The 27,694-nt window shown below is 44.8% G+C and overlaps 2 protein-coding genes across 6 annotated transcripts in view; one reads left to right on the top strand and one right to left on the bottom strand.

The window, feature by feature from the left end:
- The window catches only part of ZSWIM8 (zinc finger SWIM-type containing 8), a 60,955-nt gene extending 42,563 nt beyond the window's left edge, over nucleotides 1-18,392 (top strand). For 3 of the 5 annotated variants that reach the window (XM_082054490.1, XM_082054491.1, XM_082054494.1), the window contains 16 exons: nucleotides 303-434; nucleotides 1,372-1,551; nucleotides 2,829-3,012; nucleotides 3,572-3,670; nucleotides 4,557-4,681; nucleotides 5,956-6,187; nucleotides 6,959-7,111; nucleotides 7,894-8,116; nucleotides 8,312-8,601; nucleotides 9,337-9,560; nucleotides 9,848-10,330; nucleotides 10,918-11,086; nucleotides 13,349-13,522; nucleotides 14,933-15,052; nucleotides 15,953-16,131; nucleotides 17,375-18,392. In XM_082054490.1, coding sequence (XP_081910616.1) covers nucleotides 303-434; nucleotides 1,372-1,551; nucleotides 2,829-3,012; nucleotides 3,572-3,670; nucleotides 4,557-4,681; nucleotides 5,956-6,187; nucleotides 6,959-7,111; nucleotides 7,894-8,116; nucleotides 8,312-8,601; nucleotides 9,337-9,560; nucleotides 9,848-10,330; nucleotides 10,918-11,086; nucleotides 13,349-13,522; nucleotides 14,933-15,052; nucleotides 15,953-16,131; nucleotides 17,375-17,578 — 3,171 coding nt within the window. In that variant the 3' untranslated portion in view covers nucleotides 17,579-18,392. The remainder of the gene's footprint in view (nucleotides 1-302; nucleotides 435-1,371; nucleotides 1,552-2,828; nucleotides 3,013-3,571; nucleotides 3,671-4,556; nucleotides 4,682-5,955; nucleotides 6,188-6,958; nucleotides 7,112-7,893; nucleotides 8,117-8,311; nucleotides 8,602-9,336; nucleotides 9,561-9,847; nucleotides 10,331-10,917; nucleotides 11,087-13,348; nucleotides 13,523-14,932; nucleotides 15,053-15,952; nucleotides 16,132-17,374) is intronic. The other 2 variants (XM_082054492.1, XM_082054493.1) reach the window with 2 other exon arrangements.
- Nucleotides 18,393-25,666: 7,274 nt separating this feature from the next.
- Nucleotides 25,667-27,694, bottom strand: part of NDST2 (N-deacetylase and N-sulfotransferase 2) — a 137,751-nt gene continuing 135,723 nt past the window's right edge. The window contains exon 16 of the mRNA XM_082054707.1: nucleotides 25,667-27,553. Coding sequence (XP_081910833.1) covers nucleotides 27,428-27,553 — 126 coding nt within the window. The 3' untranslated portion in view covers nucleotides 25,667-27,427. The remainder of the gene's footprint in view (nucleotides 27,554-27,694) is intronic.

Here is a 27,694-nt window from a genome sequence, read left to right as displayed (position 1 = left end):
CTGGAGATGCATGGAAGTAGTTATAGTCAGTTGGTTTGGGTTTTAGGGACTCTCTGAGTTAATTCGCTAATCTCTTGTAGCACTTGGAGGGAGGATTGGACTAAATCATGAAGAAAAGGCTTTTTAGGGGAGAACTTGAATGGATGGTGGTGGAGGTCCAGGAAAGGAGGGCCTGGAGAACACTTGGTGCTGAAGTTAATTGTGGATTGTGTTTGCAGAGTCTCTGAGACAAGTGGTTTGAGTAGGCTAGCTCCAGCCTGGAGGAGTGTGGTTTGAATATGACCATCTGTTCTTTGTTGCAGATCCTCTTTGCCTGTGCAGAGGCCTTGTACGCACATGGATATGGTAATGAAGCATGTCGCTTAACTGTAGAGCTTGCCAGGGACCTACTGGCCAACCCACCAGATCTAAAAGTGGAGCAGCCACCAACTAAGGTAGAGAGCGAGCTGGTATAGTTTTGGGGTTAGAGCGTAAGTTAGAAGGAATATAAGGGATGGATACAACAGCATTCCCAGGCACTTCTCATTAGCTGTGATTTAGGGACGTACAGTGATGCTTCCTCTGAGTTGAATTTCTCTGGATGTCATTACTGTGGCTGGTTGCTGTGCATGAATAAAAGGGAGAAAGAAAATAAGAGGCCTTTAAGCAGGACTTGGAGTCTTCAGAAACTTGAGTTTACTTAAAGGTCTCTTCACTTTTCCTTGTGCTTGTTTTGTTTTGTTTTTCCTGTTAAAAGCTGCAGCTTATTTAGGAATCTCTTTTAAATCTGCTGTAACAAAACACACTATTTTATTTAACATCAGCTTCAAAGGATGTTTTGTTTAAGATATGCCTTCTACTGGGTGTTATGGGATTATACAGCAGCCACAAGAAGTCTTGATTTTTGTGCAGCTCTGTGCAGGTGACCTGCCTGTTTCTTGTGATCATCTCCAAAACCTTAGTCTCGTATTTCATAATGTACACCACTGGAAATGTTAGAAGTTCTGCTGTTTCAGGATAGAGGGTTGGAAAGAAATAAGCATGAACTTCTGGAAAAACACCTATAGTAGCACTAAGCAGTGTTTGTTGTATGAAAGGGTTCCCTTGGAAGGGACAGGCATGCAACATCTGACGCACAGCATCAGTACAATAGTGGACATATGACTTAGCAACAGCCCACCTCTTCCACTGTGTTGTGCCAGGGTGAGATAGGGGAAGGAATGATGTTCATCAGTAACCACTGGGATTTGTGATTCCTTAGCAAAGGGAATAAAATTTAAAGTATTTTATTCTTTTTCCTGTCTAATGATTATTGTAAAGGGTAAGAGGATAAGCATAGAGTCATTTAGGATGTTTAGGAAAGTGTCTTGTGACAAATTCCTCTTCAAACAGGGCAAAAAGAACAAGGTATCAACCAGCAAACAGACGTGGATGGCAACCAACACCTTGTCTAAAGCTGCTTTCCTGCTGACTGTGCTGAGTGAGCAGCTGGAGTACCACAACCTGGCCTTCCAAATAGGAATGTTTGCTCTGGAGCTGCAGAGACCACCGGCCTCTACAAAGGCTCTGGAGGTAAGAAACATCTTAAACAACATTGTGATACCTCAATGCTTTTGCTCCTGTGGTTCCCATTTCAACTCCTGAAGTTTGGTTAGGCTTTTATGTGTTTCCTTAGAATTCATAGCAGTGGGATTAAATGGTCTGTGTGCACATCACATTAGCACACACTGACCTGCCAGCAAAATTATTAGAAATATCATTTCATGTGGCGCTACTTTCATTGATAGGAAGCTCAGACCTCTTGTGCCAACAGATGTTTGATTTCACATGAAGGCTTGAAAATATTTCAATTATTACAAAATCTTTTATAAATATATTATTTCTCTTAGAACAGCTTACTTCTTGCCTTAAATATATTTCCAGTTTGCTTGGCTAATCTGGGGAAAATAAAGCCATTTGTAAATGGAATTGTCCGTATTTCCACTGGTGAAATAATATGAAACTTATTCCTTAGGGTGAATTGGTGCAATTGTTAGATGTTTGGAAATTGTTGCTCTTGCTGGTACCTCATTCTTTGGCAAGTGAACATGTGCACTGTGCAGGCATATTATTTGGATACTGCTTGATTACTGTTTGGCTTCCTGTTTAGAAGAGTGTCCAGTTAAGACCTTGTCTGTGTGATTTGCAGCCGCGTTGCTTTTCACTGCAGGGTTCTGCAGTCCCTGGAGGTGTGTGTTGTTGCTAGGTATCCACCAGCTACACTTGTTGCAATGATTATCTGCACTTCTTACGGTCTGATTAGAAGATTGTGAGATCGGCAGTCACCAGCTGCCTAGGAGAAAACAACTACTTTCACATGTTTAGAATGGAGAGGATGCAGGAATGGCAAGAGTAGTGAAATGTAATGGTCTTCATCTTGGTGACATGCATGCTGCCACCCTGTGCCCATTCTTCTGCTAGTCAGTCCCTGTTGTCTCAAATATTACTTAACATAGCATCTTTTATTTCCCTACAATTAAGAGTAATCACCTTTTCCGCTGACTTATGCAGTCAAATGCTTATCTTGATGTTCTTATTAAAGCTGATGCATTTTTTTTCCTGTCTGCAGCTCAGGAGTGATAGAGTAAAAAAGAATTGTGTATAAGTGTGAGGCAAGACTTGTATTAGATTTGAAAATCTGTGTTCAGTGTGGAGAGAATGGTAAAGGTGTCTAGCATGCTAAGGGTTACTATAATTTAATGATCCAATAAAAACTATTGCTGTACTTTAACATATGTGTAGAGAAAAATGGCCCATTGCCCTTAGGCCTGTGCTGAGAGCTGTTTCTGTTTCCTTGTGGATGCTACCAGGTGAAGCTGGCATATCAGGAGTCTGAGATTGTAGCCCTCTTGAAGAAGATTCCCTTGGGCACTAATGAGATGAACACTATTCGAGGAAGAGCCGAAGAACTGCGAGAAGGGACGTTATGTGATTACCGTCCAGTCCTGCCTCTGATGTTGGCTAGCTTTATATTTGATGTTCTGTGCACTCCAGGTACTGTCTGCATTGGCTCGAGTGTGTGAAGGGCATGTTCTGAGATGCCAGGTCTTGAGGGGTTTTTCAAAGAGAAACTGTCTTCTGTATAAGAACAACCTAATCTTGATTGTTCACACACTCTTGTTTGCTCTTCCTTCTGTGCTGCTTTAGAGGTGCTTTGTGCCCCAATGGAATTGTCTCTCCTGTTTACGTTTGAAAACAACTGGGAACTTACCACATTTCAGTACTCTGTGTGTGTTTGTAAAATAGTTATAAAATACTGACTTTTCTACTCTTACGCTGGATATATCCAGACACAGCTAATAATATAGTATTTAAAAAAGAACATAACCTGGGATTAGAAGACTGACTTGGCAATATACCTTTCTCGTTTGAAGTCTTCTGAGTTTAGAGAGAAAGGGGAAAAAACCCAAGACAGTGCTGTGGCCTTGAAACTGGTACAAGGCTAGGATAGGACCACAGGAAACTCTGCAAATTCAGAAAGCTCTCACAAATTGCTTTTGCCTTTAGGTCCTGGTTTTGAAAGCTGATCACTAATTCTCTTGTCTTCTTTCAGTGGTTTCCCCTACAGGCTCTAGACCCCCAAGCCGTAATTGGAATAATGAAATGCCTGGAGATGAAGAGCTTGGTTTTGAGGCTGCTGTTGCTGCTCTTGGTAAGAATCTTTGACAAGAAAAGTATTTCTTCATCCATATTCTGCATCCTGCCTTATTTTGGATGGTGAGAGTTAGTAGTTAATTCCAGTTTGGTGCAGAAATGAAAGTGTTTGCACAGTTTGTCAGAACCAGACACAGAAGGATTCTGCATGCCAGGGCTGAGGTGCCTTTGCAAAGCCATGAAAAATGGAAGGGGAATATGGGACAGGAACTGAACGTTAAATTACTAACATGATTTTAGCTTTCTTCGTGCTCTTTTACTATGGAAGATGTATTGCTTGTGTTTTAATGGAGATGGACAGTTTCAGAGAACAAAACACAATCATTTCAGAAGACATTAGACACCGATAATGAAAGACTTAACAGAAGTACTCTCAAGCATTATCATGTAATTCAGCGTCTTAGCATATTATTGGATTCTTGCCTCATTAATCATCTTCAGCAACAAAGCAGTGGTTGTATATATTATGTTGACAATACTGTATGCCTGTTTTAAAGTATCATGCAAAAAGGAATAGAATAGATTAAACTAGGCCTGTCCTCTGTTTCCTCATCTCTGAAAGGAGAAAGATGAGTTCTTTATGGTGTGGGAATTCTGGCTTGTAGCATCTGCAGTTTCTTTCAAGATGGAGTTGTGGGCTTGCCTGGACTTTTTTCCCCTCTGGTTATTCTGACAGTTGTAGCAAGCTTAGTAGTCTGGGGACAGGCAGCAGCTCCTTTTTATTCATGATATATTTCTGAAGTTAACAGAAGAACAGAGGGGAAACAATCTTTTGTCTGTGACAGGGAAGTGAATAAAATAGTCTGAGGTATAGATAGTGCTCAAGATGTGGTGTAGTCCCATGGGCTCACTTCTCTCTTCCTCCCCTCTTGTCTGGCCTGCAGGCATGAAAACAACTGTCAGTGAAGCAGAACATCCTCTGTTGTGTGAAGGCACCCGAAGGGAGAAGGGGGATCTGGCTCTAGCCCTGATGATTACTTACAAGGATGATCAGTCCAAGCTGAAGAAGGTGAGTTTCCTTTTAAAAAGGGAGAGGGAGATGCAGAGTAAATCATGTTTGGGTTTTGATGGATTTGATAGTTTTGCCAGTGAGCATAAGTTGCTTTGTCACGTACTGGTGATTTACAGGTTATGTTGCAGTGTTTATATTCTTCACTGTTGCAAGATCTGATTGCACAGTGTGCCTGGCCCTGGCAGAGGCACTCTTTCTGTGGGTTTCTTAAAGTCCAGTTGGGAAATGCATTCTCACTGATTTTAATGCTTTTGCTTACCTGCTAAAACAGGTCCTTTGTCCCAGGGGTTTTCAGTGTGCATTGTGGATGTGGTCTGAGCATTGTTCTGTTTTGCTGCAGGGATGTTGACTTGCAGAACAGTATATCTAGCAAAGCTTTTGTTTCTTAATCTTTCACCTCTTTGTTATACTAGTTTAGTCCACCTGTGCCTTAATTTTCTATGCAAGACAGATAGTAAAGCTCTGCTCCCCACCCCGAAGGGGAAAAAAAAACCAATAAACTGAAGCTTTAGGAAGGGTTTTATTAATATTTTATTTTCAGAAGCACTTCTACCTAGCAAGAATATTACTAGTGTCTTTCTGTCTCCTAAAGTAGAAGCACTTTTGCTATACTCTTCTATAGGGAATAACAGGGACACTCTTGATATCAGTCATCTGCAAATAAGTGCTCTGTCACACTTTTCTTCATTTTATGTGGAAAATGAGCAGTAGAAATGGACAAACCCATGAAATGTGGTCATGCATTGTTCCCTAATTGGGTAATAAAAAAGGATAAGAAAGTAGGCTGGTAGAAAGCAGTTTCTCTAGTGTTTGAAAGTCTCAAAAGGTAATGGTATGCTAGGATTTTTAGAATGGTGTGCAAAGATTTGCTGGTGATTTAAACAAGAACACTAAGGATTGGCAGAACTAAATATAGAGTCCTCTATTCTGTCCTTTATGTACCAGAATTACTTCTGTATTGTGAGTTTTGGGTATTTTCCAAGTAAAGCCAGTGGCTTTTGGAAGTGAAAATGGGGATGTTACTGAGTACAAATGAATCCTTGCTTCTTCTGTACTGCAGGCCACACATCTCTCATCTGTGCATTGCTGGTCTTCAGTGCAGGAGGTGATGCCTACTTTCTAGAGAATAAACATTTTATTTTTTCTCCAACCAAATGGAATTTATTGTCTGCCAGGAAGCTGGTTTGGTACTTTCCCTCTATGTCCTAGTGTAATGCATCTTTTTTTTTCCTTCTTCTTCCTTTTTATTTCTTTTCCTGTTGCTGTTAAAGATTTTAGACAAACTCCTAGACAGAGAGAGTCAAACTCACAAACCACAGACCCTGAGTTCTTTCTACTCATCCAGCAAACCTACAGTAGCAAATCAAAAATCTCCTTCCAAACACGCTGCCCAGTCCACTGCAGCGATCCAGCAACTTCCAGGGACTTCTGTTGCTCAGCAAGCTGCTGTAAGCACTGCAGTCCAGAGCAGTCCTGAGAACTTTGTGGAGAAGAGTGCACAGGGTAAGTGGTGCTTTGTAAGGACTATGCTGAAACCCTTCTTTAATCAGTGCAAAACTGTAACTGTACGTTTTTGTCTCTTTTGGGAAGTAGGCAGAGTGATTTATATTGCCATCTGGCTGCTTGTTGGTTACTAGAATGTCATTCCCCTGTTACCTGTTTGGCCATATCCATTTTAGTACATGTTGCTGCATAGAAATTCAAGCTAATTTTCAGGTTTTCCTATCTTAGCCAGTTGTATTACCATTTAACATAAAACTACCGTGACTCCATCTTTTAAGTTGGTATCACAGGGGGGCAGTATTTCAAAAAGTTATACAATGAGTCAGGTACCTTCATGCAAGACAAATAACTACGATTGCTGGAGGGCATTGGAGATAAATGTGGTTTTCTTGAAGTGTGCCTCCACTTCGGTGGCAATCACAGCAGCGTTTGGTGGAAAGCAGATGTTCTCTTAACTCTTCCCAAAGAAATCAATACTAGCTGAGGATGTCTGCAATAAGGGTAGGGTACCCGCAGCATTTTTATTCTAAAATTTTTCTGTAGTTGCAGCGAATTTTCGAAATCTTGATTTAAGATGAAATGTTCTTGGCCTGGTGTTGGGTAATATGCTTGGTCCTGAAAGAAAACTGAGATAATCCTGCTCGTAAATACCACTCATTTTATAAAAATCCTCCATCTTTTGATGTTTAAATCTTTTAAATGGGCACATCTGCTTTTAGAGCTACAGAAACAAGTCATGATGTTTACCATGTCACTGTCCTGTTTATGCAGAGAGCTCTCAGAGGTCCCCCTGTGAGCCAGCTGCAGAGTCCACTGTCTTGAAGCAAGAGGGAAAAGTCCCCAGTCGCCTGGCCCTTGGAAGCAGAGGTGGATACAACGGGAGATGCTGGGGTTCACCTGTCAGGCAGAAGAAGAAACACACAGGTAGGAACTCACTCATTCATACAGTGTCCAGTGCTGTGCTAGGCAGCCCACTGGAGTTCGGGCAATTCCCTTGCTCTTTCATTCCCATTGTCAGCCCTTCCTATACTACAGAAGCAGTTGATGGTCTCTGAGGTGTCTGGCATGGAGAAATAGGTTTTGCCACATAGATTTCCTGCCCCCTTCTGTATGGCAAGTTACCACACATTTCTCACAGCAGATATATTCTGTGTGATGGATTAGATATCTGGAGCTGAATGATTGCTGGACTCTTGGAGTAGAGCACTGTGCTCCTGGGTCCAGAAACAAATAAAGAGGAGCTGCTGCCTTTCTACATTTCTCTTGGAAAGGGCATAAGTTAGAGGCTGAGGATGTGAAGAAACTTTGTGTAAATTGTGCAGTGTATACCAGAAGGGTTTTCTTTATTCTCATACAATCTGTGGAACTTGACTTTGTGTGTATATTTGCTTCTTATTGTTATACTCTGCCACAAAGCTTGGCAGATGGAGTGAGGGGGTGGGATGGTGTGAAGGGAGAAGTACATTGTTCTTGGACTCTTCTGGTTTTTAATATGAGAACTGCAAAATGACACTGATATCTGTGGCCAGATGGACTAATTTAATCTCTTTTAATTTGCAAAGTTGAATGCCTGGCAGCTATGATGCTGACTGTCACTGACATGACTGATATTAGTAGGGACTGTAGGTGATGTGAGTGGGAGTTTACCCACCCACATGACATTTACTAGCCCTGGTGACATTACTGTGTTGTTTCTGGTGTTGTAGGCATGGCTAGCATTGACAGCAGCGCTCCTGAAACCACCTCTGACAGTTCTCCAACGCTCAGTCGGCGTCCGCTACGTGGAGGCTGGGCGACAACATCGTGGGGCAGAGGACAGGACAGTGACAGCATCAGCAGTTCTTCAAGTGATTCACTGGGATCTTCCTCTTCCAGTGGCAGCAGGAGAGCCAGTGGGGGAGCCCGTGCAAAGACTGTGGAAGTTGGCAGGTAATGAATGATACCAATGCAGAGGCAACCTCTAGGCCTGGTGTCAGGGAACTAGCATGTGTGCATCAGGAAGTACTTCCTTGGGACCGTTTGTTTTGTTTCCTCTGGATCCTGAAGACAGGAACTCTGCACCCCAGCTAGTGAACCTCAGATACTTGTTGCTGTCTGAAAGGTTCCTCTGTCTTTTTCCTCTAGGTATAAAGGGAGGCGGCTGGAGAGCCATGCTCCTCATGTCCCAAACCAGCCCTCGGAGGCAGCTGCTCACTTCTACTTTGAATTGGCCAAGACAGTCCTTATCAAAGCAGGTGGAAATAGCAGTACCTCCATCTTCACCCACCCTTCCTCCAGTGGTGGGCACCAGGGACCACACCGCAACCTTCACCTCTGCGCCTTCGAGATTGGGCTGTATGCACTAGGGCTGCACAACTTTGTGTCTCCCAACTGGCTCTCTCGAACTTACTCCTCCCATGTCTCTTGGATCACAGGTTATAGCAGAACTTTATTGGGAAGCTTACTTTTGGGCAGGAAGGAGGGGGAGGGAGGTCAGCTTATGCCCAAAAATGGTGATGTTGATGTGCTGTGGTATCCACGTAAGCTTGCTGGCACAGCTGGCAGTACAAACTGAGCACCAGTGATTTACATGATGGTGGTTGTTTTGGCCTGGAAAGTTCTTGTGACCTGTTTCTTCTTGTTTGTACTGCAACATCCTTCAGTCCTCAGAACTGTAGACCACTACTCACACAGAGACTAGTCTTAGCTTCTCCTTTAGGAGTCTGCTGAACACTTTTCTCCTGCTTCTCTTTGCACCCAGGCCTACTACCTGCTTTCTAGCCACATGGCTTCTAGAGCCTGAAAAGCACGCCCTTGAAAATTTGCATTTTTCTGATGTGATGGAAATAGAGCAACAGTCCAGACTGTGATTTGTGGGTACTAAAATCAGCTATAGCAAGTTCCTATCACTATCTCAAATATATCTTTAGCTTAACTTTAACATCACTTGCTGCTTGCTTAATGACAGCTCTTGCCTGTCCTTTGTTTTGGGAGAAAGAGACTAAATGTGACTTAAAGCCTAAGGGGAACAGCTGGGCTCTGTAGCCACTCCTGTAGCCACTTTAGGGCCAGCTCTGAAGGAAGTGGGGAGTGCATCTCCTGTTGGGCGAAAGCTGACTGGAACTGCGCTGGGCATACAGTGGTGTGAGAGTCTTCTCTTTTACTCTTAGGGCAGGCCATGGAGATTGGTAGCGCAGCCTTGAACATCTTGGTGGAGTGTTGGGATGGACATCTCACTCCCCCAGAGGTGGCATCATTGGCAGACAGAGCTTCACGGGCCAGAGACTCCAACATGGTGCGGGCAGCTGCTGAACTGGCACTCAGCTGCCTGCCCCATGCTCATGCCCTGAACCCAAATGAGATCCAGAGGGCTCTGGTGCAGTGTAAGGAACAGGTGAGCATCACATGGGGGGGGGCTGGCTAGCACAAGCCGATTTCCAGCATCAAGGACGTGCTGTTACTTGTGGGACTGGCTTCTCTGCAATTGGACAGTCTTAATCCCAGTCTTGTGGATTTCCCATCTCATGAAGAACTGGTTATTCTGCTGCATAGTTATGATCTGTCTGCTCCCCATAGTGTTAGTCATTTTCAAGTGCCTTATACTTTTGTCCTATTGTTGTTTTGCCTTCTTATATTTCTGGTTTTGTGTTTTTCACTTCTGCTTTTCTTTCTATCCTCTAGGACAATCTGATGCTGGAAAAGGCCTGTATGGCAGTAGAAGAAGCAGCCAAAGGAGGTGGCGTGTACCCAGAAGTCCTCTTTGAAGTAGCTCACCAGTGGTACTGGCTTTACGAACAAACTGTAGGTGGGACCCCAGCCCAGAGAGAAGGTGCCACTGGTTGCAGTGCCAGTGGCGCACGGGCTGCCTCGGAAGCAGTGCGTGGGTTGACAGACAACCAGGTGACATCTGAGCCGACCACTGTAACAGTGGCAGCCGCGGTGACCGCAGCAGCAACAGTCATGCCGGTGATCTCCGTGGGGTCAACCATGTACCAGCAGCATACGATGGCAGGGCCAGCGATGGCACACACACACACGCAGGGCCTCCACCCCTACACCACCCTTCAGACTCACATCCCCTGTAACCCCCAGTATATTGGACACACTATCCAGCACATGCCACGTCCAGCTGTCTTCCCAGTGCCTGGCTCAGCATATCCCCAGGTGAGTTTTGCCTGTGCCTTGTTCATTTACGGTGACCTTGTGTGGCTGCTTGCAGAGGGAGTACCTCTGACTGGAGGGAGTATGGGGCCCAGACCTGCTATGACTCGAGATCCTGTTTCTGCTCTCACTTACTTTGGCTCCCCAGCTCAGCTTTTGCATTATAAGGAGGTTTCTGTGGGTGCATTTAAAGTCTCAAGATAATATAAAGTGTAATACATCAGTAGTTTTTAACTTTTATTGCTCTATAGTTTCTCAGAAGGTACTGGACAGAGAGCTTGTCTTCTTGAGAACTTGCAGTCTGAATAGAGACTACAGAGGGAAATCAAAGTTTATTTCAACCTCTGCATATTTTTGAAAGTTGTTGGAGTGGGTTTCTGCAAACTGATTAGATTTAAAAGGAGGCGGAGCAAGAACATGTAATGGTCATGTGGTGCAATGTAATTTGTGTGCTGATTCTTCCTGTGCTACTTTCTCCCTATCAGATTGGACTTCAAATGCTCTGGGGTTTGTGTGGAGACATTATGTTTTGGACTACTTCTAAAAGGTCAGACCAAGTAGACATGACTGTTACTTGTTTTCTGTTTTAGGGTGTCCATCCAGCATTCATAGGAGCGCAGTACCCATATTCGGTAACAACACCGTCACTGGCAGCTACAGCAGTGTCATTCCCTGGTGTGCCGGTCCCATCCATGACACAGATTGCGGTGCATCCCTATCACAGTGAGACAGGACTGTCACTGTCTTCCAATGTAGCGAGTAAGTGTTACAGCCCTGGGCTGTGCACAGCACAGGTTTATTTACCCTGCTCCTAAGCTGCACCTCAGTCAAGTCCTGCCCCTCATTGACCACAGGTGGTCAGTTCTTGCACTGAGAAGTTCTGACCAAATCCACCCCAGCTTAAAGATGTGCATGCTCAGGGGTAGTGGGATTCATAATAGGACCTGATTCAGCTGGTGGAGCTTTAATTTCTGTTTAGCTAAATGTCCAGTATGAGATTATTTTGGGCTCAGACCAAAGCGTGTTTGGAGCCCTCCTGGCCTTTTTGACTAACTTATTAGAGCTTTATTTCCCCTCCCCTTAGGGCAAGATGAGCATAGATGATCTTGAGCAGGCTCTTGTGATTCTTTTGGATCAGATGAATCGGGAGTGCAAGAAGCAGGCAGACTTCTGCTTTAGTAGCACTAACAGGTGTCTTTCATGCCCGTACCAAAAATGTGGAACTTCTATAGAGAGGACAGGTGTTTTGGCAGGATCACGTCAATGGCAATCTAAATTGATTGCTCACATGTTGTGTTGGGACTGGAGTGCTCTGGTGCAGACCCATCGAATAGTATACAGCACTGGAACAGCAGACACTGACTGGAACAGCAGACATTGACTGAGTTGTGGATGTGCCCTCATTGCCATGGGCTTTTGCACCAGTGGGTCATGGCTGACCCAGGCTGTTACCTCTCACTGGAGGAGTTGTAATGTTTGCCTGTTTGTCCATTTGCTTATCAGTTCTTTGCAAGTCACCAGGTGCTGGAAGACTGGTACATGGGAAAAAACTTAAGAGCTGTGTTGACCTCCTTTGTATCCAGATTATCAGGAGAATCTTTTCAGTTATTTTTATCTTGCATTTTGATGCCTAAAAGCCACAGCAAAAGCAATTAGAATAGTCCCAAAGGCCTCAGGATCTGAAGAGCATCACTTGTTGACAGCCTTAGTCCTGGGCTGATGCTGTGATTGTTAATCATGAGAAACCGTTTCTGTATTCCTCCAAAGAGTTATGAATCTTCCAGAACTGCTGATTCATCCTACAGCACTTAAAATAATGAAAGGAAAAAACAACTCCGCCCTTTCCAGTTGCCATTGTTTATGGCTTGCATAAACTTCTGGTTTCAGTTCCTAAAATACTGTTTCACTGTTCCTGGAGTACATAGTTATGTGATGACACTTGACCTGTGGCAACAATTCAGCTCATTCTTACGGATTATTCCTCTTGGCCAGACTGCAAATGCAGCATGGATTTTGCCGCACTTTGTGGATTGTTTGGCGCTGTGTGTCTGCTTGGTTGAGGAAGTCAGACAGATCTGTCCTGAGAGGTGTGTTGTTCTCAGGTATACAACTATTCACTAGTAAACATGAAAAAAAATGCTGGAGGTGGCAGGGGAATAGGAAAAATTAAAACTTGGAGCATGGTGCAAGCTGATGTAGGAGCACCACAGAGAAACTGTGACATAAGGGTAACAATGTGTGCACACCTAACGGCATCTCTGCTCTGCAGGTCTCAAGCAAACGTTGCTTTTTCGTCTCCATGCCTTTCTCGAGAGGTAAAGTTAGATAAACTTGAGTGTCTTGTCAGGGTAGAGGCGGTACAATGTAATGGATTTTCCTATGATTTCCCTTGATTTTGCTCATACTAGTTAAATGTCTAAAAGTGACATAGCTGCTCAAGTTTCCTTGCTGTTTTCACTGCTGGTACGCGCTGCAACTGTGTGCGATGGCTGTTTTTTCTGAGGGTGGATTGGAGGCAAGCCTCCAGTAACGCTCTTCCAGCATGGTAGCTGGATGAAGTCATAGCTGTCTTACAGCAGAAGTGGAGGAACCTCACAGCGTTGGAATTGATCTTTGAGTGATTTAATACTGTTCCTGCTCAGCAGTCTCTCTATTAGGTGTAGAGATGCACATGCTTATTTCCTTGTGCAAGAAATCAGAACCAGACTTGTCTTTTAATAATAGCTAAGACATTTGAGTCAACACATGTATTTACATGTAAAACGTGAATGAGATGTGTGTTCATAGCAAAAGAGATGAACAACCATATAACTGACCTCCTTCAGGACCTGCTTGCAAACAGATATTCCTAGCCCATTGTATTTCAGTTGTAAGTCTGTGTTTTTTGGTTGATATATTGTTCTGTTTAGGGGAACAGAACATTACATTGGCAGGGGCAGTCAGGTGAGGGAGAAGATGGCCCAGTAAACCTTCTTTTTAGGCTGGTGGTGGGTCCTAATGCTGCTGTTTTGCTCTCTTCAGTAGGAAGTGTCCATGCAGGATCAACGTTCCCAGCGATTCAGGGGGCTTCCTTGACAAGTCTGTCCTCACAGCCCAACTCCCTTGTTACAGGGGGTTTTCCTGCCGAGGATGAGCAGCACAGTCAGCCTGTGAGCCCCCAGGGTCTGCATTACCTCCACTCCGCATACCGAGTTGGTAAGGACGGCCAAATGGGTTTCTATGGCCCCCTTGAAAGGGATTCAGGGCAGAGCTGCAGGTTTTCACTGTCATTTGGCTATTTGCACTTGTTGGGGGTGATGGCATCTTAGCTACATGGGGAACACCAGTTCATTATTATATGTGGAGGCTAAAAGTGGAGACAAAGCAATAGAAGATTGAACAGTTGCTATAGAGAGCCATCAGAATAGAACAGAAACGGAGGGGGTTAGATGTGGGAAGAGCCTTGCCTTTCAGCTGGTGTATGCAAAGGGGTCTGGTTAGGACTCTGAGGATGTGGTTGTGCAAGTTATGACTGTGGAAAAAATCAAGTTGAGCTCCTGCTGCTCACAGATGGTGAAGGCACACCTCTAGTTTAGTGATATCAGCTGAGTCTTCAGAGGCACAGAGGGATGTGCCCTGTGCCTCTTCAGGTAGGTTGTTGAAGACTCACATGGAGAGATCTTACATTTTGTGGAAAGTGGGTGTGTAATTAGCATTCCTTTCCCAGCCACACTGGTTAGGGCGAAATGAAGTCTCTGAACTGCCTTTGGTACAAGGATATCAGTCTTGGGGCTGGTGATTGAGCTTGGATTTCAGTGAGCTACTCATGCATAGTCGTGGTCCAACCCAGTGGATACGTGGGGCGGGAACAGGGAGCCTCTTAGATAAGCAAAGCCAGCACAGGGCAACAAAAGAAGAGAAACAGCAAGAATATGGAAGGAAGGCTGTCTGGAAGTTGCCTGAGTTTTTTTGTTGAAAGCTATAGAAAAAAGTGGTTGTTAGGCAGAAGGGGTTGTAGATGTCATTGGAGACATCACAGTAGTAAGTGGTAAGCTGTGAAAGACATTTAACAGCCTGAGTAGGAGAGAATGGTGGTGGGGAAGAGGGCTTGGAAGATCAAGACATGAAGTGTCTGTTGGTATTTTAATACTTTTTAAATGGGTGGATTGGCATGGAAAACTGTAGTGGAATTAGTGAAATGTTTGCACATTGGCAGTACTGCAGCTCAGTTTTGGCCTGTTGTCTTGCAGCTGAGTAGATTGTTATGGGCAGCTTCTCTGCTGCAAAATTTGGAGCGATTGCGTTGCTTTCAGGACACCTCTTGTAGTGCAGCCTTTGGAACTGTTTGACCCCGCTGTAGGTGCTAGCGGAGTGTCGATTTGCAGCTCTAGTGAGGTGTGATGGCTGTGCACATTCCCCAGCCTAGGGCAGCAGATCCAGATGTTCTTGCAGATACTTCCTGTGGTGACAGGCTCCAAGATGAGCCTGTTTCCCTCTGGACTCTTTGCAGGCAGGGAATTTTCTGCTGATGAATGCCAGGCCCGTCAGGTTGTATTGCAGTGGGTGAAGTGCTAGACTCTTACTGGGCAGAAGTGCTGCTTGACTCTGGCTGCCCCTTTCTCACAGGGATGCTGGCTCTGGAGATGCTTGGCCGAAGAGCTCACAACGACCATCCCAACAACTTCTCCCGCAGCCCACCTTACACGGAGGATGTAAAATGGCTTCTTGGGTTAGCTGCGAAGTTAGGTAAGGATCAGAGCAGTACTTCAGCAGAAATCCACTTTCTGGGATTTGGGCCATGGTTGGGAAAAAGCTCTCCGAAGAGCGCAACTTCAGACATTGGGTGAGCCCAATATCTGATCCCATTTCTGAGAATGTTTCAGAAGATCCCTGCTGCTCTTTTCATCCAGGCAGTTGTCCCATTTCTGGGTTCTGTAAGCATGCTGTTGAGTTTTCAGCCACTGGATGAAGTGCGTGGGGTTGGACAGGGTTCAGAGCTTATATCTCTTCCACTCTATAACAGCGTTTTCTTCTCCCTTTCCACTATCTTGTAGGTATTCCTCTTTCTTATGTATATTTACACCTTCTGTGAAGACCTTTCATAGCAATAGGTGTTCAAACCACCAGTTGTTTGGGATTTTTTTTGTTTTTACTTCCACTTCACTCTTGTATCTTTTTTTGTCGGTTCTTTTTTTTTTTTAAAATTCTGTCATCAGCAGTGAGAACATAAACCCCAACTTCTACAAACAGCCTGTCGAGTGACATGGCTTCTCCTGCTGCTGCTGGGGGAGCTTCACTGCAGGCAGCAGTGGGAAAGCTTGGCTGTCTCTGCAGGCTCCATAAAGACCAAGTGCTGGAGCATCTAGATGCTCCCTAGATGGGGAGGCAAGAAGCAGTGGGAGAAGATGCAGTGTGTCCTTGCCTCTGTAGTTACCTTGCACATCAGTTTTCTTTCAGTCTTCCTGATAGGTGTATCAGAATGATCTCTTGTCCCCATGAGTTTGCTAGACTGTCTCCTCCAAGCCTGATGGAAGGATACATTACAGTGAGAAGAAGGTGCTCCAAATCCAGGTTCTTGCTGGGAAGTACCTGATTTCTTGTGTTTCTTTGACCTTAACACTGTTGTTCTGGCTTCTTCCTGTGCAGGTGTAAACTATGTGCATCAGTTTTGTGTTGGTGCAGCCAAGGGGGTGCTGAGCCCTTTTGTGCTTCAGGAGATCATCATGGAAGCTCTGCAGAGGCTCAACCCTGCCCATGTGCACAACCACCTGCGCACCCCAGCCTTCCACCAGCTGGTGCAGAGGTGCCAACAGGCCTATCTGCAGGTAACGTGTGGCCTCTCTTCCTGCCTGCCAAAGCTGCCAGGCCATTGCCTGCCTTGCAGGCGCTGCCTGTGTGCGTGTGCAGAGGGAAGGGGCCCTGGGTGACAGTGGCTGAACTGGTCCGTTGCTGGATGTGTCCTTCTCCCGCAGCAGGGACTAGCATAGGCATCGCTTGCCTGTATGGCGGCTGCATACAAAGGACCTCATTGTGCAGCTTCTTCCAAGGCCTCTCACCTCCTGTGCCCACCACGAATGATGAGTGGTTCTGTGTTCCCTGTCCACTTTCTTCCTCTCTCCAAATGCTGCCTGTACCTTTTAACTTCTATACTTTTTCTTTGCTGTATTTTCAGGCCCCCTGTCCACCTCTCTTCTTTTTTTTGTTTCCTTGTTTGTAGCGTGTCTTCTTGTCATGAAGCCCTGGCATGGCTGTCTGGTATGCCAGTGCTGGCACTAATAGTGGAAGTGGCTTGGTCAGCTACCAGTACAGATGAGATATCTCAGGATTTTTTGAAAACAAGACAAGTGTGTTTCAGTGAGCCAGCTGGAATACCAGAGCTGCCTGTTCCTTAAAACAGTGTAAACAGGACACCCCACATGTACCTACTTCTCTTGATTAAATGACCGGAAGGGTGATTCTGTAGACATACTGTCCAGGGTGGATTAGCTGTCCTATCACATAGATGATGTTTTGGAGAAATGACAGGTTCTTTACTTGAGCTCTTTTCCCGAACTACATTGGAAAATAGATCTCTTAAAATCATCCAGTTTTGGGGCCTTAGTTAAGAAGCTGATATAAGTGAATGTGTCAAGTCTAGAGATATTTTGTCCCAGCTTAGGGTAAGCCTTATTCCTTCCGTACCCCTTAGCAAAGGAGATGTCCAGTGAGTGTGCTGGGTCCCCATGTATAACCTGCAGAATGAATGGTCTGAGGGTTAGATGCTGGGGGGGTAGAGCATTAGCTGCCCCTTCTGTGCTGTGCTGTGGCTCAAATTGTGAAGGAGAGAACACCTGCTGATGCAGTGTGGTGCATTTTGGTGCTCTGAGGGGACACTCGCCTTGGCTGTGTTAGCATGTAAAATACAGCACTGCTGACTTCTGGGCTAGCTGTCCTCAGTTAGAGCCTCTGAGTCTTGGGACCTGTTGTGGGTAGCAGGATCATGTGACATGTCACCTTGGGAGCTCTGAGTGTCACCAGCATGAGGGTGGTGAGCAAATACCTTAAGGCTCTTTCCCTGTTCCCATCCAGTACATCCGTCATCGTCAGATCCATCTCACTCCAGCTGACTACGATGACTTTGTGAATGCCATCCGCAGCGCCAGAAGCGCCTTCTGCCTGACTCCCATGGGCATGATGCAGTTTAACGATATTCTCCAGAACCTAAAGCGCAGCAAGCAGACAAAGGAGCTGTGGCAAAGGGTCTCTCTGGAAATGACCACCTTCTCACCGTGACAGCTGGCGGAGCTCCATGGACACAAACCCCTTTGCCCCGCATAGTTGTAGTTCCATTTACACCATCCTTCCTTCTGGTGTCTTTTTTACTTTAGTTTTAACTTGTTGGAAACCACTGATCTGATGTATTTATACCATGACATTCCTCTCCAGCACTGTTGCGTGTTGGCGCTCTGCTTTGCTCGCTCTTCTTCCTCCTTCCCAGTGGGCTGCAGGCTTCGAAGCATCAGGAAACAAGAAGGAAGTTGAGCTGGCTGCCCTGTGGTGTAGTCACCACTTTTTCCCTGAGCCCCTGGAGGCTGTTCTGCGAGCAGTTTGCAGTGTGATTACGCACGTGTTAGAGGGGTGGGGGATTCTGTCTTAAATATTTATTTTGGCATTTATAAATATGTAAACTTTTTTTGTTTGTTTGTTGTTTGTTTTTTTTTTTTTTTTTTTTTGTATGCGCTTCTCTTACTCCACACATCTCCTGTCGGGAGAGGCTGGGACTGCCGTGCACAGCCAGCGCTCTCTCCATTCCTTTCAGCACCTCCTGCTGAGAGAAGCTGAGACTGGAGCAGCAGGGCCAGGGCCACCTCTGCGGCTTTCTGCAGCAGCTGCCGGAGCTGGGGCAGTCAGAGGCCCTGACGTGCTTGGGCTCTTTCTCAGGAGTGTCCCTCACTGGGCACTGCTGGCTCATAGGATGTTTTGATCCCAGTCGTTCCGAGTTGTACAATCGTGTTTCTTTTGGCTGGGGTATTACTCTCCTGTAATCAGTTTCTTATCCCTTGTCTCGTCTTGTTTCCTGATTAAACGCTTGTTTTCTTAGACTGACTCTCTTCTCTCTGCTATGATGTTGACAGTCTCATGGAGCTGGCCAGCTGTGTGTCAGTGGGAGCTTCTGTGAGCCTGGTGGATAGCTGTCCTGCCTCAGGGAACAGCAGTGCAGGACAAGGCAGGTGGCCGCAGCTTTTACACAGGCCAGAAGTTCCCTGCCTGGCATTGCTCTGAGAATGGCGTGTCTGCAGAGGCTGAGGTACGTGGGGACGGGGTTGTTGGTGGGTGTCAGGGGAGCTGGTGGTAAGCTGTGATGTTCTGCCAGACACCCGGTTCCTCTTCTGGACTTGACGCCACTGAAATCATGTGGTAATGCAGAGCTTTGTATTTCTGAAGTATCATGCAAAACAGTACCGGCTCACCCTTGATGCGATTGGTGAAGAAGCTGGTGGTCTGCTCCCATGCCTGTAGAGAGATGTTTGGTGGACTATGCAAGATACCCAACAGGGACAGCATTGCAGAAAATTAATTTTAGGAAGCTTCTATTCTTATGCCAAGGAAATTTAACAGGCTACTGCTGCTTGTAAGCATTACGAGCACATAAATTTCAGGGCTTTTAAAACTGGAAGACAGGTGATGGGTGGATGCTAAGAATCCAGTTTCTCAGTATTATTTTGCTTCTTACTTAGGTTTAGCCAGTAACAATGGTGAGCTTTTAATTTTTTGCAAGCTAGAAATATGTGCCTGTTTGTGTTTGAGATTTTCAGTGATACTATGAAAAACAAACAAACTCACAGGCATAAGGCAAAATTGCTGAACAGGCTCCATTGGTTTGACTGTGTGTACTGTACAGGCCAGAGAGCATGGCTGAGGTTCCTCTAGTTCCAATTGTGCAACAGTAATTATTTAAAAATCTCCTTACAGCCCCTTGTATTCCTCTGTAAGGTTTCTGTTTACATACTAATTATATATGCTGGTGTTTGTAAGAATGTGTTAAGCTTTGTGTTTTTTAAACTGAACTCTGTGGTGATTTTGAGCTGCCTGTTATTGGGCAAAACTCCTGGATCTGACTGGCGAGCACAGTCTGGCTGGAAGGTTTGGGTTCCTGGAGCACTTTCTGTGGTCTGGTTCTTGCACAGTCAGAACTGGGAAAGGAGTTTGGAGAAAAATGAGTTTTCTAATAAAGTCTAATCTTTTCTACTGCTTATAGGAGAAAATTAGGGGGAGAGAAGGGAGCATCTTCCAGAAGAAGTAGAAGGGAAATGGGCAAAAGAGCCGAATGTATTTAATATCAGGAGCAGAAGTGACTGTTACTGTATTGAGGATTTGGACTGAATGGGGAAATGAAATGGCAGAGCCTTATCTGTGATACATATTTGAAGACTACACTTAGACCCTGAGAAGGCAAGTTTTCAGACTACTGTAATTAATGAACACCAGGAGCACAAGAGCACCGTCACCAGTATCTTTGTTTTGGGAAAATACCATGGAGCTGCTTGAAGTGAGGTTAGAATGGACTTTATGTGGAAGTGTGCTTGCTTTCATTCTGTGTAGTCCCCCGTAAAGATCATAAGAGAAAAAAAAAATCACAGTGCCAATTATCTTCTGCTGTGCTCAGAACTTTTTCTCTTTGCTTATTTTACCCATTCTAGTGCTCATACAGATTGCATTGCTTCCTTATGACAGACCCTGTCAGAGTTGTCTTCCAGCAGCTGCAGAGCCCAAATGTAGGAAGAGCTGAGGAATCTCACCTCAGGCTGACATGGACTGAAGAAGCAGCTCAGTGGTATGAGGCACAGGTCAGTAGTTTCAGAAGTTTCCAGTCTTTTAGGAAAAAAATCCTGAGAGTGAGCAGACAGAGATGGGAGCTGTATGGAGGTGCTGCACACTCATTTATTCAGGTCTTCCAAAAGATGCTTTCAGTCCTGGATCTCTGCATCTGTTAATCTGTTGTTGTTCTTGAGCTGTATCCCATAGAAATATACATGAGCAAAGACAGGAGAAAGTGACAAAGGAGATAAAGGTGTTTTTTTCTTGCCATGTCATTTGGAGATTCTCAAGGTATTTTTCCTTTATGAGATGAGCCCTAGTGGCCCCAGAGTCAGTAGCATTAATCTAATATTAAAGCAGAAAAATTATTACCCAGTGCAGCCTTGTTAGTTTGGTCACTGTTCCAGGAGTTGGGAAAATACTTATGCTCAGAAATTCTGAAAAGACATTCCAGCAGAGGTCACAGCCAACTCAGATTGTCTTTGACTTTCAGTTAACCCAGGTGTTTTTTCACATGCAGTGAAGGCCAGCTGCCACAACCACTGGATGCTTTAGAGCTCTTCCAGTGTATGAATGTGTTTACATAGTTGAGAAGCTATTTTCTGTGGTGGCTAACACCTTTTCCCACGCTGGGCAGCAAATGCTGAATTTAGTCAGTGCCAATAGCTACAGGAATTTGGATAGGACCTGGCCCCCACTTGCATGAAGAGAGCTGACGTTCTGTGATGGGAGACCTTGCAATGGGTTGTTTTCATGTTTGGTGAAGTCTAATTCACTGTCTGTTCCTTGAAGGTGAGTGAGGTGTTTAGACTGTACTTTTTCCTATGTCTTCTGTTCACAATGTCTCACTTCACTTGCCAGATTTGTTTCCTCTTGTGACCATAGGAAATACACTTTCCCTTTTAGCCATTAGGGTCTCTGGAAATAACAGTTCACTTCAGCGGGGAGTTGAAAAAGTTTAATTTGTGCAGGTACAGATGAAACCAAGTGAGAAGTGGCTGATGTCTTTACAGCAAGATACCTGGGGGCTGGTTTTCACTGTGTCCTGCTAGTGTTGAAGATCAAACTGCTAGAGAGTCCTACCGAGGGCAGGGTGCCGGGGTGGCCTTTCACTCCGAGTTAACCGAGTTAACCCACTGCCTGCACTTGATGTTTCCTCAGTACTTCAGCTAAACAACCTGCTGTGGTGCGTAGATGTGCATTTTGATGCTCTGTGCAAAGATCAGTACATGCAGGTAAAAGCAGATGGTGTTCCAGTGTCAGGATACTTAGAAGCAACTCCTTAAAGATGGAGGTTTCCTCTGTCTCCCATTTTATACGTATATACAGTGGGGGCCATACATCAAAAAATATAAGGGAGAGGGTATGAGAAGGTAAAGGTGAGGTACTGTAAGTGAAAGGTCTTTTTTCCCCTCCCTGGAGACTGTTAGTGGGTGGCCACGTAGTATCTTTACCCCTTGTCTGTAGGTGCTCTTATCCTGTTATCTGGGACAGCAGCTTTTCTAGAACTTAAACTGTGGATCCCTGCATAGTTTCTGAGACTTGAGGGGTAAATCTTTGGTGTAAGTGTAGTTGGTAGAAGACATGCCAAGATTGCATCTCAACTTCTGGATATTTGGCTCATCAGAAGGAATAATGTGATTTTTGCACTTATGGAATGGATAAGATAAAGGTTTCGGTAGCTGCAAGCCTCATTCCTTGGAACACATCTCACGCTGCAGGTACCCGTTTTGTGTGCAGATGGGGTGTGCCAGCTCCGAGAGGGCCGGGCCCCCTCCTCCCACTCTGGACACCTTCACCTACTGCCATCTCTCTTGCTTGTCCCGGGAACATGGGTTCACAGAACAGTATTTGCCTATGGACTTCAGTATCTTTACAGCCTATGAACAGGCCGAGCTGGAGTTGTCACCTGGCAAAGCAACATGCTTAGCAACAGGTATGGCTGGAGTTAGCTAAAAAGCATTTCTGTCTAATTTTGTGTAGTTTCATTAATTGTTTTTTGGGATATAGATTTTTTCCTTCTCTGACAGCCCATTCAGAAATCGCCTCCTGGTGAATTGTTGAACCTGAACTGTTTTGTAACTCTTTGTGTCTATGTTTTTTATCAAGCTTAGCACTGTTGTATTTTGGAGAAGAACACATGCTTTTACTTTTCCAGCTTACTTAAGCAGTAGCTTAGCTATTGCTACACAATGCTAGAGTGTGCTTAACAGCCTGGCAAAGCCCAGAGTCAATGGAAGCAGAGTAAGCATTGAAGTATCCATGAAGTTCATGACCGTCTCCCAGTGTAAGTCAGCTGTAACATGGCGGAAATTTGGACTCTTCTTCTGTGGGAGTTGGGAAAAATGTATTTTTCTTACCTGGATGTTAATAGAAGGGCAGAGTATTAAAATGGATTTTCTAGGATTTACCTGAGGAAAGAACGTGCCAAAACAAAAGTGTGTTCAGTCTGCTACTGAGGCTGTTTGTTTTTTGTTTTGTTTTGTTTTAAACTAAGCTGAAAATAGTGAAAAGGTCAAGTTGGGCCATGAGGCGGTCTTAGCATTTGTTGATGGCCATGACTGTTGTATGACTTTGCTTTTAAGACCTTCTGATAGAGTGAATGGCTCTCAAATACACTTTATTTAGAATATTTTGTTTTTCTGTGCCTGAATTTAACTGGCATGTGACATGATTATATGGTAGAGGGTCTTTCTTAAATAGTACCTTTTTTAAAACTACCTCTCCTCTCACTAACCTCACGGCCCCCAGCATAATTCACACGTGGCTTTTGAACTTCTTTCTGCTTCGTGTTTCTATTTTAAGGGCACTTGCATGTGGGGCAGGGTGACAGAGGCACCTGTCCCAGAGCGGCGTTAACCTGCGACAGCTGCTTGGGGCTGTTCTGTGCTTGGGTTTCCATTTGAGCCCAGGACTAGTTAATGCTTTTTCTCAGTGTTAACATCCAAGCGCAAGCTTTGTGTGCTGTCAGAAGCCAATGTCACTGCTGTACAGGGTTTCTTGTTGGTATAAAGACGGTGACTGACTGTGCTCTGTAAGAAAAGGACTTTTGTTGTTTGTTTTTTTCTTTTTTGGTGTTACAGCATTTGTAGCTACTTAATGCTGCACAGGGTGCACTGCACAATTACTTCATTGACATGAAGTAATTGTGAGCTATAAGAAGGGAAAAATACTGGAAATGCATTAAAAGCCTATTGTATATGGTATATGTACACAGTGCACACTATGAATGGGGACTGGGTCCCCACACTTTCCATGTCCTACTTAAGCCAGGCAGGAGAGCTCCTCTATCAGGAAGTTTGGGGCTTAAAGGGCAGCCATTGTGTGAGGCCTTAGTGGCAACATGTTGTTTTACAGCCTGAAGTGCACTTTTTCCAGTAACTTGACTTGAAGGAGCCTAAGACCAGCCTGATTTATGATCTGCTGTTACAGTAAGTGAAATAAGTGTGAGCTGAGTTTTGGACAGCTCGGGCGGTGTTGCTGTGATGGACGGGCTGGTTTACAAACATTGTGGAGAGACTGGGGAAGTTGATAAGATTATATAGGTGAGAATGGGGAGAAATTGAGTCTTGGAGGTGGAGCTTTAAATAATTCTCAGTGTTTACTCTTTTCACCTCCCTCCATCCCCCAGGCCTTTAGGAGAAAGGGGAAATAAACAAACTGTAGGTAAAGCCCTGATAACTGGAGTGGAGGTACCAGTGCTTAAGCCGTGTCCTGCTGCGTGATGGGAGCCCGCTGGTAACACTGCCCTGTGTTGGGTGCCACTCTTGGCATCTCACTTGCGGCTGCAGTGTCAGCCAGGGGACACTCACAATTCTGCAAGGAGGATGAACAGGTTTGTTCCACATTCATTTGACATGTTCAGTCCAGTTTGTCATTGCTATTCTTACCATGTTACTATTGATACAGCAAAACTATTGGCCAGCCATCAGAGGATTCTCTTACGAGCTGAGTGTGAGGGCTGAAAAACAGGGTGAGTTTGATCAAGTTGTTTGTTAGATTGACATAGCTAGACTGCTGTGAGCTGCTCTGACTTGTAGAAGCTGCACCTTTCAGCCATCAGATTTTTTATGTAGAGTTGATACAAGCTGCCACCTACAGAGAAATTCTCCCAGTTCCCTGTAGCTGAGACTTGTACCAGTAGGTCCTGTACCAAACGGAAATTTGTAGCAGCCCACTTTTAAGTATCTTCCTGATTGAATTCCACAGGTTGTGTGTGAGTGGAAGTTCCAGCTTCATGTGCTGAGTTTTTTTATTTTCACACAGACACTGATGGCTTTCTTGAAACAAAAAACTAAAAACACCACTTTGTTTGCTATTGTTTTGCCAATTCTCCTCATCTTCCCCGCACCCTTCCACTTAAGTGACATGACCTCACTACTGTTTCTATTACAATCAGGTGCCTTTCTGATACCTGGGTCAAATTACTCCTTTTTGAATGGGTCATCATACTACAAAAAATATTTTCACTATATATTACAAAATTTTTTTCAGATAATGTTTTGTGCTTACCATTTTCCTTGTGTTGGCAGTGAACTGCTGCTTACCATCAAGTTCTGTTGTTAAACAGTGAGGTAAGAAGATGAGGTTTTTCTTTTTTTTCCACTATCAAAAAGAAGTGTGAGGGTCCATAATGTGTAAGTGCCTGATGGGTTCGCATCTAGTAACCAGTGCATCTCACTGGAAAATATAGTTTTGATGGCTTTTTGATATCACAGAGCTTCTGATTATAAGAAGAACTTCTCTTAGGAGAGAGGGTTTGTTTCCACAGCTTTGAGGGAATGGCTGGGGCGGAGGGCAGAACAATAAATAATGAGAACATGCTGCCCTTTGCTGCCTTGATTGAAAGACTAATTGCCAGTAAAATAACCTTGACATTTATTGAACATTATTCCTAGTACCCTGATTATTTTTTTTTAATGTATGAATCCATCATCTCCTTGAACATGTACCAAAGTCTGAAGTAAGAAGTGTGAAGTAATCGTGTAAGTAAGTGACAACCTGTAATGGATTAGGAACAGGAAACTGTGGTTTTAATGGAGCATCAGTAGCATTGGTCCTGAGAGCCTCCTCCTCCTGTGGCAGCATGTAAAATAGCTGTGCTGCTGCTGCTGCGTTTATTTGTGAAGTGAGAGCTGTAAGGCTGTTTTATAATGCTGTCACAACCATGACTATTTAAACCATGTTTTACTTCCAGTTGAATGTCAGGTTGCTGATGACTGCTCGTGGGCTGCTGGCCAGGGCCAGGGTGTGGGCGCACACCTGAGCGGAAGGTGCACAGCGTCGCTCCGCAGTGGCTGGAACTCCTGCAGCAGCCATGGATGGCCCGAAAGTCGTCACTAGAACAAACCAGTAACAATGAGTCTCTAACCACAGGCCATGTGCTGTGTCAGCCTACAGCTGCAGTTGCAGAGAAAGAAGCCTTAGGATGCTGTTTCTATGTTGTTACAAATATAACTTAGCTTTGTTCCCCTCCCAAGTATTGGCTTTAAGGTTTTCCAGTTTTTCTTATGCTTCTACCAGCTTAGGGTCCATGACATCACTCCAGATCATCACAAAGAAGAAAAATAAGTAGTACATTTATTGAATCCACTTACTACTACTTCTAGCCATTACTCGGACACTTGTGCTCAGATTCGGGAGCCAAGAATTTCTTCATTATCATTCAATGTGAATGATGCTATACATGAATCCAGTGCAGGAAGTCAGGCTCTTCTCTCTAACAGGAGCGAGAGAGGGGTTTCTAGTCTTTCTGTCCTTTTTTCTTTTGGCTGCACAAAATAACCCTTTCCAAGGGCACATGAAATAAAATACTATATTGCATATTATATACATTTACATACAACGGTAAATGCACCAGTCATTCAGAAATACACAATACCTAAGGCTCAATGGAAAAGCTTGGTTGAAGCAACTTCTCTCCTATGACAGGAGAAAAGGAGCTCATGATAGTTGTGGAAGTTTCCATAATCTGTGTTCATATGGATCCTGCCCTTCTGTTCTCTGGCACTGCATCGATCTCCAAGGCCCAGCTGTGCCTGGGAAGGAGGGACAATGGCCCACACGACTGCAGAAACCCCTGGCTCAGCAACAGAAAACATGTACAACCACGATGGAGGATTTCCTCTGAGAGTAATTGTCCAGCAACTGCAGGAGGAGGCAAAGCACTTTAGTGTACTTACTGGACTAAACAGCTCCTTTTGGATACAGGAGACCACTTCTAACTCCCAAGCCTTCCCTTTAAATCTGAACGATACTTACTTTTAACTGGTATTTGCTTTTCTCCCTGGATTGTTGGACTGCAGGGGATTAAAACAGGTGCTAGTATCAGCATATGTGGTAGGGGCCCTGGAGATGTTGGAAAGAGAAAAATGTTGCACTTTTTTTTTTTCCTTTTTAAGCTGATCAGAGATGGGGTACTGAATTGTCTGCTTTCAGCTGTATCAGCCTTATTTTACAATACCTGAGCTTTGCTTCCCCCAGCTGCTGTTGTGCTGTACTAACACATACCTCCAAAGAGCTCTAAGGGGACGTACTGCACCTTGGTTGTCTTCTGAAATGTCTAAAGTCCCTGCAGAGAAATACTTGCCCCATTGCCACGTATGGCAACCTTTTCCCTAAGATAACAGAACAGTTGTGTGTGTGTGTCAATATCTGCAGCTTTGCCCTATCTCCCACTGACCCTTGGACCCAGCGTCACAGCAGCAGGTAAGGAGAAGAAACCTTACATCTGTAACATCTGTCTCCAAGAAGGTGCAGTCCCCACAAGCCACACACAGTGGCACTGTAAGTAATGATGGTCGCCCTGGTACCATGCATGGGGTGGAACAAGGTGTTCTTGTACCTCGCTGCTGCTAAATCAACTCCTGGATAAAAGTTGGGGTTCACTGGACCAGATTCCCCTTGGGTTTGCTGCTGCTCTTCCCAGGCGTGGGCTCAAGAGCTCACCTCTTAAGTCTTTACTTCTGGATTCAGAGGAGTAACACATTAACCCTCCAGCTAGTGCCTCTTACACATAATGAGAAGAGTACTTGAAACATGAAGTGTTAACTGTGCTCTCTCCCCTGTAGGGCGGGCATTCCAAATTCTTCCTGTAAGTAAAAGTCAGAGTGTAACACACCATTAATACTTGAGAATGTGATGCACTCCATGCCCCAGGGCAGTGGCAGAGGCAGCAGCCCTTCCCAGTGGTCGGGAACGGCTCCACATGCACGTTCTCTGCTCCTGCTTATTTGTCCACTTGTTTTGGCTCGACGAGATGGCATCACAGCACGTGTGGGAGCACCACACATCTCAATGGCACTGGGGGCAAGAGAGTCCCCCTCAGCTCCAGCTGGAGTTCTGCAGTTCCTCCCGAAGCCAGGTTGGAAGGGGCTGTCCAAGTCTGTTCATCAGCTTGGATAATTCAATGTTGTGCTCCCGGTAGAAGTCTCTTAGGAACAGCCGTGACTGTGTGGAGAATACGGACCACGTTAGCATGAAAAGAAAATGTTACCATCAACACGTGTTCCTTAGGTCATCTAGGACACAGGTGGTAGGAAAATCCAGGCTGGTTTGCTGAGATGTTTCTACATCTCTTGCTGCCAGCAG

Source organism: Streptopelia decaocto (genome assembly GCF_964273445.1).
Source record: "Streptopelia decaocto genome assembly, chromosome: 5".
In the NCBI taxonomy this organism is placed as follows: Eukaryota; Metazoa; Chordata; class Aves; order Columbiformes; family Columbidae; genus Streptopelia; species Streptopelia decaocto.
This window is presented reverse-complemented; position numbering and strand designations above follow the sequence as displayed.